The sequence below is a fragment of the Epinephelus fuscoguttatus genome, linkage group LG6 (assembly GCF_011397635.1).
Source record: "Epinephelus fuscoguttatus linkage group LG6, E.fuscoguttatus.final_Chr_v1".
NCBI classification, from domain to species: Eukaryota; Metazoa; Chordata; class Actinopteri; order Perciformes; family Serranidae; genus Epinephelus; species Epinephelus fuscoguttatus.
The window spans coordinates 19062237-19080626 of NC_064757.1; the positions used below are offsets into that span (position 1 = coordinate 19062237).

The 18390-nt window shown below is 42.3% G+C and overlaps 1 protein-coding gene across 1 annotated transcript in view; it reads left to right on the plus strand.

Moving 5' to 3' along the window:
* The window catches only part of kiaa0825 (KIAA0825 ortholog), a 133297-nt gene that overhangs the window by 3001 nt on the left and 111906 nt on the right, over positions 1–18390 (plus strand). The window contains exons 2-6 of the mRNA XM_049578703.1: positions 979–1115; positions 10008–10170; positions 10585–10752; positions 11877–12053; positions 12213–12537. Of these exons, the coding sequence (XP_049434660.1) occupies positions 985–1115; positions 10008–10170; positions 10585–10752; positions 11877–12053; positions 12213–12537 (964 nt within the window). The 5' untranslated portion in view covers positions 979–984. The remainder of the gene's footprint in view (positions 1–978; positions 1116–10007; positions 10171–10584; positions 10753–11876; positions 12054–12212; positions 12538–18390) is intronic.

An 18390-nucleotide genomic window follows, 5' to 3' on the forward strand; every position in this document is an offset into this window, starting at 1 on the left:
TAATAAAGGACAAGCTTAACTGGTGAGGCTGTCAGCGGAGGAAAATAATATTTGTCCAGCTGGACAGGCCTCCCTTTGTGCAGGCTAAATGAATGTTGAGCTTCCTGTCTGCCCTGTCAGGGAGAGTGGCATAGACTGTATGCAGCAGCGAAGAAGCGGAGCGGAGTGTGGGGAGCTGTTTGGAGTTTGACAGGGATTATTAAAATCAGAGCAGATGACGAGGAAAGGGGCGAGAGGCGGAGTGTGAGAAAGCCAAATTGACACAGACACTCTCCATTACCTTCCACTTGACTCACGTTGATGACAATGTTGATATGAGACCCAGCAACGCGGCACCAGCGTGGGATTGGCTGTTAGCATGAGCGTTAAGCACCACAGGGTAGGGGGGCGGCCCTCAGTTGTGGCAGAGACGTAAGGAGATGAGTTGTTTATTTAAAGCCTTGACTGAAGAGCATCTCACCTCATTGTTTATTTATTTAGTCTTTTTTTTTTTTTTTTTTTTGCTTTGTTAACTCACTGTAGTGTCAGTAGGTGGAAATGGTTAGAGGCTGAGGCAATGCATTTTGATCAGGGGTCCTCCCACTGCAAATAATTGTCTAAGGACAGAGGAGGGGAACTGGAAGAAACTGTTTTTGTAGATGATAAGCTTCCTTTTGTTTCAGGTGTTTCAGGTGCAATTGATTTGTGCCTCCTAATAAGACTCCAGTTTGAGGAGATTTCAAATTATTATAGTCCACATGACTGTCGGCGTGTGTGTACAGAGTGTGCGTGTGTGTTCAGTGCCTTGACAGACAGCTGTGATAATACAACACTCCAGATCTCTGTTATTTGGTGTCAGTCTAAATTGTTGATTTAATCCTGACACCAGTGCTGTCTTTCTCATTATTTTGCTTTATGAACTGGTACATGTCATGTGGAGTGTTTCTAATGTTATAGTCATCTCTCTCTCTTTCTCTCTCTATTTCCTTCTCCCTGCAGAGCGGTATGGAGTGGCCTGGGGATTTTCCTCAAGATCATGCTTTTGTGGAGCTGCTGGTTCCAGGGGTTTCCAGTGAACTGGACTTTGAGCAGCTCCTAAAAGACACAGAGGAGAAACTCAATCTTAATGCCAACAGGTCTGTCAAAATAGCATATGCCCTCTTGATTCCTTTTGAGCTTGAATTAGTATAGTTTTGTCCTTAAAGTTTTCCCACATTTCTCTGACTTTCACTTGTCCCCCACTCACTTTTACACCACTTTAAGAATTTAAACTTCATAATGTCAAACCCAGATTCAAATTAAGTACTGTCCCAGTTGACAAAGACGCCCCAAATAAGAAGACATGGACATGACAGTAGAGTTTTTAAAGTGGACTGTTTTGGGGGGGATTATTTCCTGGTGGGGCCTCTCATTTCGTCTTGTAAATCTCAGGTGAATGACAGGAAGTGGAGCGCAATATAATGCGCAATTTAGTATGAGAGCACAACACTGGCACAATTAAATAAATGTAAAACAGTAGCTTTGACAAAACATAATTAAAGCTTCATGTTTGCTTTGATGGATTATATCACTTCTCAGAAAACATCTGTGGAAGCTGTTGTTCACACTGTACAGAGATTAAGGGCTCTGATTTCTTTATGCTGAATGTGTACAGACACTAGCAGGAGTGATTTTAAAGAGAGGCGCAACCCGCATGACTGACAGACTGGGAAAAAAAGCCAGTCATATTGTTTACAATGGCAGCAATATGAGCAGTGCTCCAGCGGTAGAAATATTAAATCATGATTAAAAGCTGAAAGACTGCATCCATATTTTGGTCTGTTTTTCTTCTTCTTTCTCTCTCTGCCACTATGTCTTTCTCATTATCACTCCACGAGGATTAATCATGTCAGTCTCCCGAATTAAAACGTCCAATTTACCAATCAAGCACCTTCATCAGTGTTTAAAAAAAAAACATATTGCAGACTCATTTGGAGAGCATTGTAAACGCAAACACACATTGCTGAAATGTCATGTGTCGTGAGCTCCAACAAAAATCCTCACTTTTGCAAATGCCTGCTTTAAAAAACATCACATTTAATTTAAAATAAAGGCAGAAGAAAATCCTCCATTTCATCAGTTTCTGCTTTCCTCAGTTGGAAATAAAAATATTAAGAGAAACCTGTTTAACACAACGACCAGAAATCAGGTTTTTCTGCCATAAAAATCTTATTTCCCGACCCTCTGCACAGACGTCTAACAGGCAGTTAGTTTACGTGATATGCAGCACAAAGACCTGTGACAGGTAAAGTGTCACTGTGGCAGCGGTGCTGAGGAATGAAAGGAAAGATCACTGCTCTAGTTGTGTCTTGTTGTTGCTAAAATATAGCTAATCAAATCCAATTTGTGATTATAACTGACTGTGAAACTAAAATCAATAAGTCAGTTTTTACAGCTGTTTGTAAAATTCAGGCACAACAGGGAAACAAAGTGAACTGACAATGACTGTCCTTTTACTGTGCAGTCAGAAATGCACAAAATTAAAAGTGTCATAGACAGTATAAAACTAAACTAAATTCAACCCTTGGCTCAAACATATGGAAGCACAGAGAGAAATCTGAGCAGTTACAGGTTACTGTGGCTTTTAGACTAACCAGCCTTAACCTGATTTCTCTCAATGACCTGGTCTGTCACACATGTGTAAATATAGTTTGAGTGTTAATGGTTGAGCTCATTTGAGACACCTGGATTGAGATTCATAAAGACACCATGATCCAACTTTAAAAATGATCTCAAAATGTTTTTAAAAAAAAGTATTTGATTACATAAACTGACAGAGGAATCTTTCGTGGTGGTTCATGGTTTCATTAATTAATTGAACAATGTTGCCATCGTGTGTTATCGAAGAAAATGCGACGTAGCAACTTATTTTTTTCCCCGTACACTGTCACCAAAGACTGAAATATAGACATCTGTCAATGATGGCAGACGGGAATAGTTAGAGAGCACAAATAGACTGATAAAGAGAGAGACATGGAGGGTGAGAGAAGAAAAGAGAAATCTATATTTCAGGTCTTTTATCGTTTTTGGCGTTGTGAGGCTGAGGGCAGATGATGAAGGACAGGCTAAATGTAGCAAGTGAACAAAGCCTCACTCTGGCACCATTAGTGTCTGGGACTCATCCCTTCCTCTCTCTCTCTCCCTCTCTCTCTGGCTCCCTCCCCTTCTCTCTCTCTTTCTTTCCTTCCTCCTTCTAAATGGGAACATAATAATTGAAGATTCCACATCTTGAAACGAAAACCCTTGGGTAGGTAATTCAAGGCTTATTACAGAAGGCCGGGCCATTTTTCTGCTTTCTAAGCATTAAAGGGTTATTTTGTGTTCCTGCAGATGGGAGTGGGATAACCATTATGAGAACAAAGCATCCAGATAATGGAGAATGGGGCTAAAAATAAGGCAATCCTCCTCTCGCCGTAGGGGACCACTGGTCAGTGTCTGTCAGGCTGCAGCTAACTTCCTCCCAGACTACTTCAGGATAGCCCTTTTACTGTCTGGACACATCCAGACAAACAAAATCTTGCAAGGCCTCTTTTTCGCCTCAACCAGGGTGGGCTGCAGGCATACACACACACACATCCACAGCACACTCACCTGCTGCCTAATTGACTTATCAGTGTCTGGGACAAATTACGGAAGTGGAGGAGAGGAAACGGAAGCCGAGTAGATGGAGGAGACAGAGCTGCCCACACCCGTGAAGGACTTCAACCTGTTTAGGGGTCAAAGTGACTGGCCTGCTCCCAGTTCTCAGATGTCAGAGATTTGCCTAAGAGCTGCACCCTAATTGAAGGAGATTAAGACCGGCTGACAACGGAGCTGGCTCCCCCAAATTGAAATGCTGTAATCCATTAGTTTTCATCAGATGGGACAGTGGCGCTGTTTAGGGTCGGGCGGCGAGAGGGGCGACCAGGAAAAGACCTCTAATGAAGTGTCAGCATGGGCCTGGAGACTGCAGACAGGCCTCTGGTTTTTACACAGGCAAGGCTAACGGCTCTCACTAGTCGCCTGCCAATCTTGATCAGGGTACAATATCAATACTTTTAAATTTAATTCTATGTGTGTGAGTGCTTCTGATAATCAGGATTTGTGTGCAAGCAGGTGGAGTTGAACGCCTGCCACGGTAAAATAGCGTGAAAGGTTCCCTCTCAATGAACAAAAATACTGATCTGCAGTCTTCGCAGTATGTAGTTGATTTTGTGTTTAGCTGTGCGTGACACGTGTGTTAAGTTAGTATATCAGCTGTATCGGTTCTCCGGTGTCATTGGCTGGGCTGGGTGGCTGTCGGGGGGGGTTGAGGGCTGAGGGCACTAAGTGGGCGACGGGCTGGGCCAGGACGGGATCTGTTTTCAGCCTGTTCATTCAAGCCCATTCACTGCTTTTCCCCACGCAGAATGGGGCCCTTTGATGGAAGAGATATTTAGTTCTCAGGCGGCTGGTTTGGCACTGACTGGAGCTGGGGCTTATTTGAAAGGGATCTTCCTGCCCCCGTTGCCTCCAACCCCCCACCTCCTGTAGGCGAGCGGAGGGGAGCGGAGCGCGACAGACAGACAGCCCCACAGCAGCCCACCCACACTAAATTAATTCTGACAAGGAACTTAAGATAACGTCAAAGCGCTGACTAATCGCGGGATTGGGTTTCTGTAAGTCAGGGAGCTGTGAAATGTGCCATCATATCTAATAAAAGACCTCCGGTTGTTCCCTTTCTCTCTCAGCGGTGGTGAAGGTTGGGGGGGTTGTGCGGGGTTGTGGTGTCGACTGTCTAGCTAGACCAGTCTGAAAAACAATTAGATTTCACTTCAGCAGCGAAAGTGCAAGTGTGTGTGCATGTGTGTGTATCAGTTAGGGTAAGATGATTGACATGTTTGTCAAGAGGCCTAAAGAATCCTTTCCTCCCAGTTTCCTCTACCTCTTTTCTCATTCTCCGGCTCTTTTGTTGAGTTCTGCTCTGGCGTTTTTGCCATTACAGGTTCGTCCATTGTCGTCTTCACTCAGATAGTTGAATGGTTTTATTTTCTGTGACTCCTCTGTTTTTTACCCATTTTTACCTTCCTCTTCTCTCATTCTCTTTCTGTCTCTTTCCCCGGCATCTGAGCTGCTGGCAGTGGAAGTCATCAGGTTCGGAGCTAATCCTGCCAAGTTGATTAGGCTGCAGGTAGCTTTTACACCAGCGGGCAAAAGGTCGCAACATTGTAGAGAGCTGGATGGACTTCTTGACACAGACATCCACATTGACTTTATAACTTACAGCACAAGGCCCTAAGGGGGGGTAATTGAAAGGCGAGAGTACGGAAAAGAAAATTAGGAAAGTAAGAGTTTCGAGGAGAGAGAAAAGAAAGAGGGGAAATAGAGAGAGAAAAACTGTAGAGGCGAGGCTCGAAAATGTATCTGAAGAGGCAAGTGCTGTTGCTGTAGCCATTAGAGTACATTGTTTTCTTGAGTGAAGGCAAGAGTGAGATGATGGGGAGTGGAACAAGAGAATGAAGCCTAGAAGCCATTCTCCTTCCTGTCTTAGTCTGTGGCTTCATACAGGTTTCAATGCAACAATCTCTGAAGTCCGCATATGGTGACATTGAGTCTCATAGGTTGCTCTAACACCTTACAGAGTCCCAGGCTATTAAAGTGGATGTCCTACAAGCTTAATCTGAAATTAAAAACCTCAATTACGTTATAAACTTGCGTAACAAGAGAAAAGCCACCCAGGTTATATCCATAGTGTAATCTACTTACGTTTTCTGCTTTTAATGAACTTCAGAGAGTCAGTGAAAAGTGAGCTATACAGATGGAAGCCCATTTGAAACCTGCTGTCTATGTGAAGTCCTGGGGTGGAGCCCAGAATGAACATCCATGTTTATGACGCACCATAAACACACATACAGTGCTCCGTGCTGCCATTTAATCTACAGCAAGGTTTCATTGCAAGACATGGCATATAGCAGAAATCTACGCTTAAAAATAGACTTTAAAATATTTTTTGTATTTTTTTACTTAAATGTATATTTCTTCTCTTAATATTTTACCCACCCTGAGTGCGTAAGAAAAAAAAAAAAAAAAATCACCAATAAATATTTCTAAACCTAAATCCGAAATGATCCGAAATTGGGGAAAAATGAATAACATCAGCAACGAAGATTGCATGTTTCGCTGATGTTAGTATGTAGATACATGCAGGAGTGTACTTGTACTTGTACTTGCAGCTGGGGAATGAGTGTAACAAAGAATGGTGGCTCTTTCTACCATGAAAAATCACCAATTAAAACCTCTAACCCCAAATCATCAAAACCTGACATGTTCCTGTGGGAACCCAATCCGACATTGGAGAGAAATAAACAACATCGGCAACCAAGGTTACATATTTCCCCGGTGTTAGCATGTAGATACAAATAGCATTGAAAGCTACTTAAACACTTGCAGTATTGAGCTGACATCAGCTTGAAAAACAGAAAATAAAAGGTAGAAACTAAGTTAGAGTAATCGCAACAGTCTGAACCCTGAGGTATTCACTCACAAAGATTACTTTTACGACATTCAATATAAACATTCCACATACTTACATTATAAAAGATAAGGAAAAGTATAATGGTCCGTTTTAATTATATTGTATACAGAAGTCAATTTTCTCAGAACGTCATTGCTATATTCTCTTCAGGGAAAGCAAAGTCAGAGGTTGCACAAACAAACCCGCATCTGAACAGTCCTTTGTGTAGTTTAAAGTGGTGTTTTCCACACAGTACCGTCAGCAACCCTGAGTCGTGCCGGTCATGCTTTGACCTTGCTGAAGTTGTGTGAGTACTCATTCAGTCTGTCACAAGTTGATACAATATATTTCCTGTACAATGTTTATACAAGAAAAAGCAGGAACATGTAAAGCAACACACACACAGGGTGAATAAAACACGATAAAAGCTTATTTTAATGACGTGTTTGAAAGTTCTGCACTTGTCTAACAAATATTGCCTGGCATCACATCACTCCAAACACACAAAAACACACCCACTTTATAATCAAGGTTTCTGTCAGTCAGCAAGTTGGTGTCAAGAGAATAAAGTAAGATGTATCATCTGGCCTGCCTAAAGAACAAGAGAGAGAGGAAGAGATAGTTAAAGAGAGGGAGAGAAAGAACGATAGCATTAGGCAGTGTTCAACCTAGAGGATAGCGGTTTGTAACAGTCTATAACATTTTATCCCCTTGCGTTTTTCCCCTCTGAAACGAAAGTGTGTCAGATTGAACGGTTATTTAATGTGTTGCCATTGTAAGACATCTGGATGCGTTCATGGCCCAGGAGCAGGCAGGAGGCAGTTTATAGACCTGCGGTAGGGGATGAGCTGTCTAAAATGGCACTTTGGCTCATGTAGTCTACCACACACACACACAGTCATACACACACACACACAAGTTTGGAAGATAAGACATGTAGTTCCGCAATTGCTGATTGCAAGTTCGCAAGGACCAAAGTTATGTATTAAACCAACCTTATATCATTATTTGATTTTCTGCATTCATACATTTCCTTGTCTTTCTTTTATTATTTGATATTTATTAATTGACCAATCGATTGTCAGATTGATCGTTTCAGCCCTACTCTTATATATGCATGCTCACGTTCAGGCAAGCAAACACACCCAAGCACATCACAGAATGTAGCAGCGTTCACAACACCATAACATGTTTAATTATGCAGGTATGTAGGCCTATGCACACACACACACACACACACACACACTGTCTTACATGGCCAAATATATATGCATTGATTTGCATGGAAATGACTAAACATGTCGAGCCCAAAGATGTCATTTCTAATCTGTCATATTAAAGGGGAAACGGAATAGCTGATGCAGTCTGTTAAAATCAAAAGTGTGTGTGCGTGTGTGTGTGTGTGTGTGTGTGTGCGTGCGTGCATGTCAAAGGGAAGAGTAAGACGTGAGACGGCAAGAAGCGTGTGTCTCAGATGCCTGCCGATGCCTGTAACACCACTTCACACCAGATGCTTAGCACACACTCACACACTGATATATCGATGTCTGTGTTCATTACTGTTGATGCTTCTGTATCTGTCTTCTCACGGTACGGACACTGGATGAGAGTGAAGAAGAGGCAAACGTGATGGGGTGTGTAGGTCCGTGTGCATCTGCAGTGTGGTGTCTGTGTGTATGTATGACTTTAATGTGGCTGGTTGCATGTATTGTTCCTATGTTTTTTGGTGCGGCAGCAGTGTCTTCATTTGGGAACATATATGTTGGAATGACTCGGGTGTACTTAGTCTCTTTCAAAATTAAGTACTGTTTTATTCCTGTAGGACTAGTGTAAGGCAACCAGTCAGAATGAATTGCTTCCAAACCAAGGAATTAGTAGTGGACTTTTGTAGGAGCTGTGAGGATCGCCTACTCTTGGTCTTTAACAACAACGAAATTCAACATGTGGACAGCCACAGATATCTGCAAGTGACACTCTCTTCCGCTTTGAAACAAGTGGACAACTCTACTATTCTCAAGATAGTGCATCAAAGACTTCATATTTTTAGACAATTGAAAAAAAATGTAGCATACTAAGAGATAGTTTGGGGCAGTTTTATATAGCAGCGGAAAGCATCCTTACCTATGCAATAATAATTTGTGGTTTAGCCACATGTCAGCTGAGGACAGGAGACAGCTGAAAACTGCATTCACAAATATTTGATGTGATCTCTCACTCTTAGCAAAAATCTTTAAGGCTGTAGGCTACAGAAAAAAGGCCCCTCTCCTAGCTAACAGCTTATTAATTTCCTTCCTTCTAAAAAAAAAAAAAAAAAATACTAAGCATTGACACCAGAAAATCCAGGTTCCAAAACAGCACATATCATGAAGCTGTCTGCCTCCTTAAAATTACAAACATAGCACAGCAGGCCACCCAGCAAGTTAAATAATTCTAAGATAGGGCCGATGTTTTTAAGCACTTGATGCACTTTATGTAATGGGTCTTTTCATGTGGCTAATTTCCCTATAGGTGCTAGTGTTTAATCTATTGCGTTTTTAAATGTTAAATCTTTGTGTTATGCTTTACATATATATATATATATATATATATATATATATATTTATATATATACTTTATTAATCCCCCTGAGAGGAAATTCAATTTTTTCACTCCGTTGTCATTAGCACACAGGTCCGAAATATACACACACGCACAAACAGGACCTATACATGCACAAAGTGTCAGGCCTTGGTCAGGCGCCCCGAGCAGTTGGGGGGTTCAGTGCCTTGCTCAAGGGCACCCCGGCAGTGCCCAGGAGGTGAACTGGCACCTCTCCAGCCACCAGTCCACGCTCCGTATTTGGTCCGGACGTGGACTTCAGCTGGCGACCCTCTGGTTCCCAACCCAAGTCCCTATGGACTGAGCTACTGCCGCCCCCATTATGAGTATTTATGGGTATGGATAGTACCTTTCTATTTATACTTTGTTGAATGTATTATTTTTGATGAGTGACTGGTTTTAGTACTGGTTTTCGTCTTTCTTTGTATTTACTCGCCAGGACAAATTCCAATTAGTCATGTTGACATGGCAATAGAGTATTGAATCTTGGATCTAGAGACACTGTTCTAGCAGATCTTGACAATCAAACCCTTTGTCCAGTCATAACTAGGTAAGGGAACAGTTTAGATCAACAGGAACACGTTGGCTGGTAAATATGGCATGTAGGAGAATATCAGATGGACCATCTCTATGCCAAACCAGAAAAAGCAATTTTTACCAAGACATACTGTAAAGTTGAGACTAAATTCGGTTGAAAATGTCATTCTTCTGCGTATTTTTGTTGTCCCTTTCTGTTGTTGTCAGATTCAAACATGAGTGGAAACAATTGAGAATGTGTGGGGGGTATTTTCCACTCAGTTCCCTCAACCAACATTTATTTTGCTGAGTGCTTTACTCTTCTGCTCAGAGCTTGGCAAAGTATACTGTTTCATAGAGCTAGGGCTTTTAGACTTACACAATGTATCTCTCTTTCACTCAGCATTGAACAGCAGCTGAAGGAGCTCCAGGCCAAAATGGGGGACTCCCGGGAGCGTCCGCTGAGCCCCTCAGAGTGCCTGCAGTGGTTCAACATCAGAGCGCACAGCAGTTTCAGGCCTGTAACCACAGGACATCAGGAGCTCATGGACTTCTTCAGAGCTTTGGTAATACATCAGGGTGATGATGACACTGAGTGATGGCAATGATATTAATAAAAGTGCTATTTATTTTAAATATTTCACAGATAATAAAACTGTAGAAATGTTCGAAAATGAGAAATCTAGAAGACTGATAACTAATGGTGGTTATGTCCGTCATTATGATTTCATCAATCTGCATTTATATTACTGAGTTCAGTTTCCCACTTAATTGCACAGACATTCTGTTATTAACATTTAGCTATCCGTTGATCTGCAGCCCTGTTTATTAACAAGACCCTTCAGATGTATGACGACAGCCCTGTACTTAATAAATGGATTTGGCTGCAAAATATTTTCATAACTTTTGTATAATGACGATTAATGAGCTGACTTGCAGTCGGCTTTTTATTATTAACATTGTCCCTCTGTCCCACTTAGAAACGGTACCTGAGGTCTGAAGAGGAGGGGAAAGAGGAGGTGACACTTCAACTACTGCTGAATGTGTCTGCCCAGTGTGGTGTCTGCTTTCCCTGTACCCCATCTTCCTCTCTGAGTGCCTCCTCCATCCACTTGGTACATACAGTCAGAGATGATGCTTCATTAGAGGTAATATACTGCAACATTTGTAATTCAGTTGAATGATATCTTACAATTTTTAATAGTTCATGGATTACTTAAAGGAATACTTAAACTCCAAATTGCCTTTTATACATGAATCACTCACCCAGTGTTGCATTGAATTTTTGAGGAAATTTTGTATTTCTTGCATGCCTCTGGTGAACAAAGATTTTTTTTGATGAATTGAAGTCATAGGGGTCCACCTTTAACAGCAAAACAATAATAAAATCCAAGTATAATCCAAGTCTTATTTATCCAGTTGTATACTTAGCACCTCTCATACAGACAGCCCTTTCAAATGGGGAACTATACTGAAAGTTAAACTCATCTTTGCTCTCTTCAAAGCTAGACTCCACTGACAAAAAGTAATTTTACCTTGCTGAAGACGGGAGTTGTTGGTCTACCACTGCCTCGAGTGGTAGTCTATGTGTGTTATCGTGTGGCTTTGGTGAATCCGAACTAACCCTTTAAAATGCCAAAGTCACGCAGTAACACGACAAACTACCAGTCCAGTGTTCAGCAAGGTAAAATTACAGTTTTTGTCAATGAAGTCTGGCTGTAAAGACAGCAAATTAAGTTGCACTTTCCAATCAGATCCTCGTCGGTACTGTAAGTGCTATCAGTTTTGAAAGTACTAAGCATACAACTGGATGAATGAAACTTGGATTGTACTGCACAAGTTTTCTTCACAAATGTAATGTAACACAGAGTGAGTAACAGATATACAAATGGCAATTTGGGGGGTGAAGTATTCCTTTAAAGGATAGGTTTACATTTTTTCAGTGCCATGTTAAAACATATTTTACATGTCTATGCATTGAAACTGTTATTGGTCACTGTAATTGTTTCTGCTCCTCATACTGGCCACAAAGAGATTGGGTATCTTCCAAAGTCACAGAAAGTGTTTCCTTGTGGAGCTGCAGTGGAGAGATGGTACAGTAACAAAACTGTCTAACAGACTTTAAAAATGGGAACCCGTCCTTGAGTATATGTTAAAATAAGTTATGGCATTGCTCACTGCAAAAGATTATTATTCAGATACCCTCTCATTGTCTTGTTGTTGATTATCAGTGTGTTTGTGCACTTACCCTTCATTTGATTATTTCCTTAAGATCCAGGAGGCCTGGGATGATGTGCGTCTCCAGCTGCGCCGCCACCTGCTGGACCGACTGTCTTCCCACAGCCCAGATCATCCTGGACCCAGACACATTTCCGTCCCTGACCGGGTCCACTGTCTGCAACAGCTGTTCTTTCTTTACCCTGAATCTGAGGTGCTCACACATTACCAGGTGTGGTACAATAGTGAAAATACAAGAATTAAAAAATCTTGTGAAATACTTTATCTCTATGTGTGTTTCAAAATGAATGTCAGCAAGTGTTTTTTCACCATTAATTAATTAATTAAGTCCTGAAGTATATGTGATATTATTTTGATTTTACCTATCCAGGGTCTGAGAAGCCAATCTGTGCTGGTTCTTCTGCTCTCTGCGCTGAGCTCAAGCCCAGGCAGTGATACAGGCTTTGACAGACTGGCTCTAGGCTTCCACTCTGTGGTTCCAGCTCTGACCAAAGCCCTTACAGAGGAGCTTCATGTCCTTTCAAGACTCGCAGAACCACACACCATTTTGGGTTTTGTTAATGTGGCCTACCTCAGCACTGTGGCCCAAGAACTGGCCTCCCTGATGGAGAGAGAATATGAGACGGCCCTGAGAGACAACACCACGCTCAGCAGCAAGATCAAGAAATATTCAGCCAGGTCACGGGCAACCGTAGGTAAGTGGCTCTCTGCAAATGTTTTTTTTTTTTTTAATCAGATTTGACCCTTTCTGCTTGTTATGTTTTCTTTTCCTCACTCTCCAAGTCCTTGGTTAACTGATGTATGTACCTTACAGCAGTTGTTTCCTTTTATTTCTGCCTTCTTTCCTCTCCTCACGCTTCTTATTGTTACCCAGTAAAGGCTAATGATTTTTTTTCTTTCCTTACTCTCCATTTTTACTTTTCTGTTACTTTCTCAACTGTAGTGTGTAGTGATCTGAGCCAGAGCCAGAGCCAAGGCCTCTGCAAGTGATTGTCAGTAACTGCTGTTCCCATTGTAATTGCTTTCTTTTTACTGCCCTCTTTCCCGTCTGCCTCACTTTCCTCTTTACCAACAAAAAGAGAAGAGCAACATTTCCAGGTCCAAGGCTTTTTTTGAAACTACCTCTAAGCACTATTTACCACATAGCTTATCTATGACTATGACGAGCCCTGATCCCAACAGAGCTCCAAGCCATATCCAAGGTCTGTCCACAGTGTGTTTAAACCACAGTTAATTCACTCCCTCACCTTGAATCTGAGGCAGTACGCACTGTGCAGTCTTGGAGAATGGTTTGAATTGCGTTGATAAACATAGCTCTGCAGTCGTCTTTACAGGAATTCCATTAAAAAATTAATCAAAATCAAGTTTATTAAAACATAACAAGAGCAGAGCAGCAGCACCACCACCATACACAACCTCATGACCTTACAGTGGAGAAGGAAAACTGATTAATCTTATCCTTCCTCTTACTCTTGAGCAGCGATACAGCTAAGAAAGAGTTGGTCCAGGGGTAAGAGAAAGGTTCAACATTCTCTCTCACCTTGTCACACAGAGGGATGGACATTTGAGAGAAAACAACATGGTGAAGTGGTTTTAATATTTGTCACTAATGCAGAATGTGTCACTGTCATATAATAGGCAGTGGTGTTATACACTTAGACAAGAGGAAAGTAGAGACCTTCACACGCTGTGTCACTTTTGATACTTAATTCCCCCCATATTCTCTTTGTTTGTTTCATATTGGCCTATTTACGGCTTGCTGAGGGTAAAGATTCACAGTAAAAAAATGTAAAGTGTGTGAGCCATTGTTTACTTTTTTTCAAAAATGGTGCACATGTCAGCTTCCCTGCGGAACGGGGAGAAGAGTGCTTTTACATCTGCCATTCTTCGATAAACACACCACCAGCCTTGCGTCTTTTTCTCCCTCTCTCCCTCTCTTCCTCCCTCCCTCTCTCTCTTTCCATCTCCCTCTCCTGGTTTTTACTTTCCTTCTCCTTAAATGTGAGATGAGAGGAGGCAGCCAGGATAATTGGCCATGCGTCAGTTGGGCTGTTTGATCACGTAACGCGGCGGAGGCTACACACCTACGTGCCGCTCAACAAACCGTCAAATGTAGCACCGGAGGCAGAACACGGCTCCAAAGGGAGCGGGGGACCCGTGCTGTGTAATGATGGTAAAATGGAGCAGTTTTGCCTGTGCTGGTTTTACGTGTGTGTTTGTGTGTGTATGTGTGTGTGTTTGACTATCAGCTGCAACACCGCTTTGAGGGCTACAACTGGGATTACATTTTTGTGTTGTTCATGTTTTAAGTCCCCCCCCCAAAAAAAGCTCAAGAACCCACATATCCACCACCCTAACGCCCGTGGCTCCTTAAGAGCCAAAGCTTGAACATTAATGCATAATCTGCTTTCACACTTTACTGTCTATACTGTATGCTACGCCCATAATTGTCAAGACAATTATGACAGTGGTGAGAAAAAAAGTGATTCTATTTTCATAAGCATCCTATGACTCCTTAGATCTCCCCCTCCTTCCCTGCTGTGTTATTGTTTATTTCCGCAGTAGAGGCAGGCGGTAGGTATATTTTGATAAGAGCCATGCCTGGGAGACTGTGCAGGCTCCCAGGGGAGCAGCGCTGTCTGTAGCATCAGCCACTGTCAAACCACTGAACCATTTAACAGCGTTCACGGCAAGATCTGCCTCCTCTTTTAACCCCACCGACTCAAAGGCAGGCTCTGACATTGTACCTAGACAGATGTGAAGGGTCTCAGCCCTCTTTTTTTCTTCCTCTTCTTCTTTTTTCCCCCTTTTTCCTTTATTCCATCTCTCCAGTGTCCACTTCCCCTCCCCTTTTCTTTTCTTGTCTTTTCCCATTTTCCTGTAGTTTTCCGAGTGTAATGGGGTGAGCAGTGAGACTGGGGAGTGTGCTAGACAGGTTGGTTGGTCAGGAACAATACAGGCTTTAAACCTTACTAACACACCTCACTGAGTCTGCAGGGGAGTGGGTGGGCCAAGTCTGCATGTGCATGTCACTGTATGTGTGTGGGTGTGTGTGTGCCGGGTTTAGCCAAAATAAAGCAAATATAAAGCAAATACTGTAATTTAAATTTTATCAGTGCCCTTATGGTGGGATAAAATCAACCCCAGATTTCCTCTAGGTTGGCGTCTAGCCTCATAATATTTGCATTTTTCTGAGCTGTGTCTCTTGGATGCCTGCTGCTTACAGTTTGGCACCTGGCCGCTACCTTTTTAGAAAGCCCTGACCTCACCTGAGCGCTGTGGGGTTACACACCTGACAACGAAAATCCAGGCAGAGGGCAAAATGCTCCACCACACACTCCTGGTGGGACATAACTAAAAACTGAGATGGATTAATCCTGTATGAGTCATTGTTTTTAAGGAGAATCCTGCATAGTATGTCTGTATTTCTTTATAGACACAATTGCACATTTTTCTCTGTGTAGCGAGTCATTGCTCTTGGTAATACAAATATTAGTGACCGGTATATCCTTTAGATAAAGTTGGAATGATTCCATGCCAAGAAATGCACACGACACCAGTGCAGAAACACCAATACTGCAAAAACCAATTGCTATGGTGCAGTTTTATTGTCTTTTTTTTACCTTTTACTTTTTGCCCTGATGTGTGAATGTGTGTGTGGGTGGCTGTGCATGTGCATGTGTTTTCAATCACCTATGAGCAAGTGTCATGTGAACATGTCTGCCCATCTGTTTTAGTGGCAGTGGTAGTGTGTGTGTGTGTGTGTGTGTGTGTGTGTGTGTGTGTGCGCGCGCGCACTAATTGCAGGCCTCACTTAGAAAATTGTGTGATCAGGAGTCATTTAATACCTCCCTTTTAAAAATGCATCATTAAATTTCCATATGGCATCAGTAATTTTCATACATATGAATAGTAGATGCATGTTTTTGTAGGACATCAAACGCTTTTATTCCAACATCTCTGCATACACACACACAATTTATTCCCTCACAATCGACCACAGGGGTGAAGGCGAGGTTGTGAAATTCTGTTCAAACACTGTGCAACCCCATTCTGATAGCGCTGATTTGAATTCCACTTCCACTAATTTCCCCATATGATGATGTCGGCAGCTCCCTATAGATAAAAAAAGATTGAGTTAGAACATGTATAGCAAGCGCATTCATCCCCACACCCCCTCGCCCTTTCTGGCTCTTTGAACTCTTTCTTAGAGAAAGCACAGCAGCCTATTCAGCAGGGAGAGAGGTTCTGTAGTGACGCGAGATAGCTAGGCTGAGTCTCTGACTGGCATTGGAGGTGCTTGTGGGGATTGAGACTGCTTGGGAATGGCGTTTGTTAATATTTATTAAGAGCAGCTCCTCACTAGATCATATCGCTGCCTGAGTTTATACACACTGTCAGCCAGGGACGTGCACCCACATGCTGCCATGTAATTATGGGCAAGGTAGGTGGGTTTGTGTGTGTCTGTGTACATGTGCCTATGTGTATTTGCATGTTGCTTCCACTTCATGAATGATGCGTTTTCATACCGTTCTCTTACCGTCCTGAGAAGAGAAGGCCTTGTTTAGGAAAGTTACCACACTAAGCAAGTGCTTGTTTGCTAATGTTAATGAGAAGAGCTGGGTCTTTACTTTCTGTTAATGTGTGAGTGTATGTGGGTTCATTTTCTCTAAATCACGGAACCAATGAAATCACACAGAAAAATATGTTTCATGGCCCTTGAGAATGTGTATTATGCTTGCCATTTATTTTTTTCCCCATTTCCTCCGAGTGGTCACAATGGCTTTTGTGTATCACTCTTGAAAAGCTCAAGGATATGAACATTTTCCTGGCACCTTCTATTGAGAAAGCTCAGACAAAAATGGCTGGCTTATTGAGAGCAGCCAGCACTTCGTGATGAAGAGTCCGTGTGATTCGCCGAGGGCTTGAAAACAATAATACGAACAAGGGCACTAAACAAGTGGGTTTTAATGAAATGCTCCCATCAAGACAATACATTCCTCCGTGTTCTTCGTTGAAGCAGCTTGGTTCAAGTACATGGAGGGAGCTACAGAAATCTTAACCCTATCTTACTGTCAGTGCAATATTCACCACAAAGAGAGCCAGAAACAAAAAGAGACACAGAGAAGGACAGAAAAACAAACATAAAGTCGAGGAAAGTTAGTCCTGCTTCTCTGCCACCACCAAAAGCACCACCATCACCACTAAACCTCCTTCTTCGTAAGGCAACTTAATTGAGATATCAAATATTGCTACTTTCCCCTTCTGTGAAGGGCAGGTGGCCCCTGCTGTGGCCCGGTTGGACAGCACCCAGGGAAAGGGCCACGAGAGACCAGTGCTTGTGTGGTTTGTGCACATGTATGTGTGCGTGCATGTGTCAGAGTGTGTATTGGGAATCGCAGCAGGAGGCTTCCCATAATAATGCTGTCGGAGTGAGCAGTGGGCCGCAACTGACGAAGAGGACCCCAGCTGTCACATGGCCTAGCAGGCGGTCCACAGTGGCTCATACCCTCCCCACATACACACCCATACATACACAGACGTACCCCAAGGCACCCACACGACCCTGCTTGACACCCAATGAACACACAGAAGATGTGGATACCACATGCACAAAAAGAAACGCACAGAAGTGCTCAACGGTCATAGCATCACAGCCCAAGTGCAAAGCCCCATGATAAGATAAAGTCGTGCACAAATACACACGCATACATGCACAAGATTGGGATAGACCAGCCCACTTTGATATTTTAGTCCTTCGGTATATTTGTTAACATCTGTATCATAAGGATCTCAGACGGTATATTAAGAAAAAATGTGGTAGAATCTTTCAGGAGAGTTGTGTTTAATCATGTCCAGTTTTAAGTTGGTGCTTTGTTTTCACTGCTGCTGCTCTTCCTATAGCACCACTTCTTTCACAATTTGACTTTTAATTTATTTAAATTATGTCTGTGAATTGTTAAGTATGGACTGTTAAATTTGGAAACTTTTTTTTTTAAATGGTTTCTATGTATAAGAGACATTTTTTTTTTTTAAATTTTTTTGTTTAAATCATAGGCCACTTTGCTCTGTGGAGTTCCACAAGATTCATAACTTGATCCCCTTCTATTCAGTATGTAGATGCTTTTGTTTAAGGGGAAGTGCACCAATTTTACACAGCCAAGTCTGTTTACAAGTCTCAAGTACTACTGCATATTTGGAAAGTCTGATAAATTGCCTCAAGTGACTTAGCTTGAGGCAGTGTCAAGTGGGGCTAAAACAGTTTGAAAATCTGGGCGTGTGAATGAGACAGGAAATGGGCATACTAGACCTCTGTTGCCTGCTCCGCATCCCTGCATGAAACTAGCTGCTCAAGGCTACATTGGCCAATATGAGCACATACGCAAATCTCTGACAGAACTGCCTGTGGCTGAGTTGCATTATGGGTAATGTAGCGGCTAGGTTTTGACAAGGACATATGAGGAAAAAAAAACTGATATCTTTGGTTCCACTGCTTTGATTTTGGGTGTTGTTATGGGCCTGCATATAAATTTTAGCAGCCACGTCAC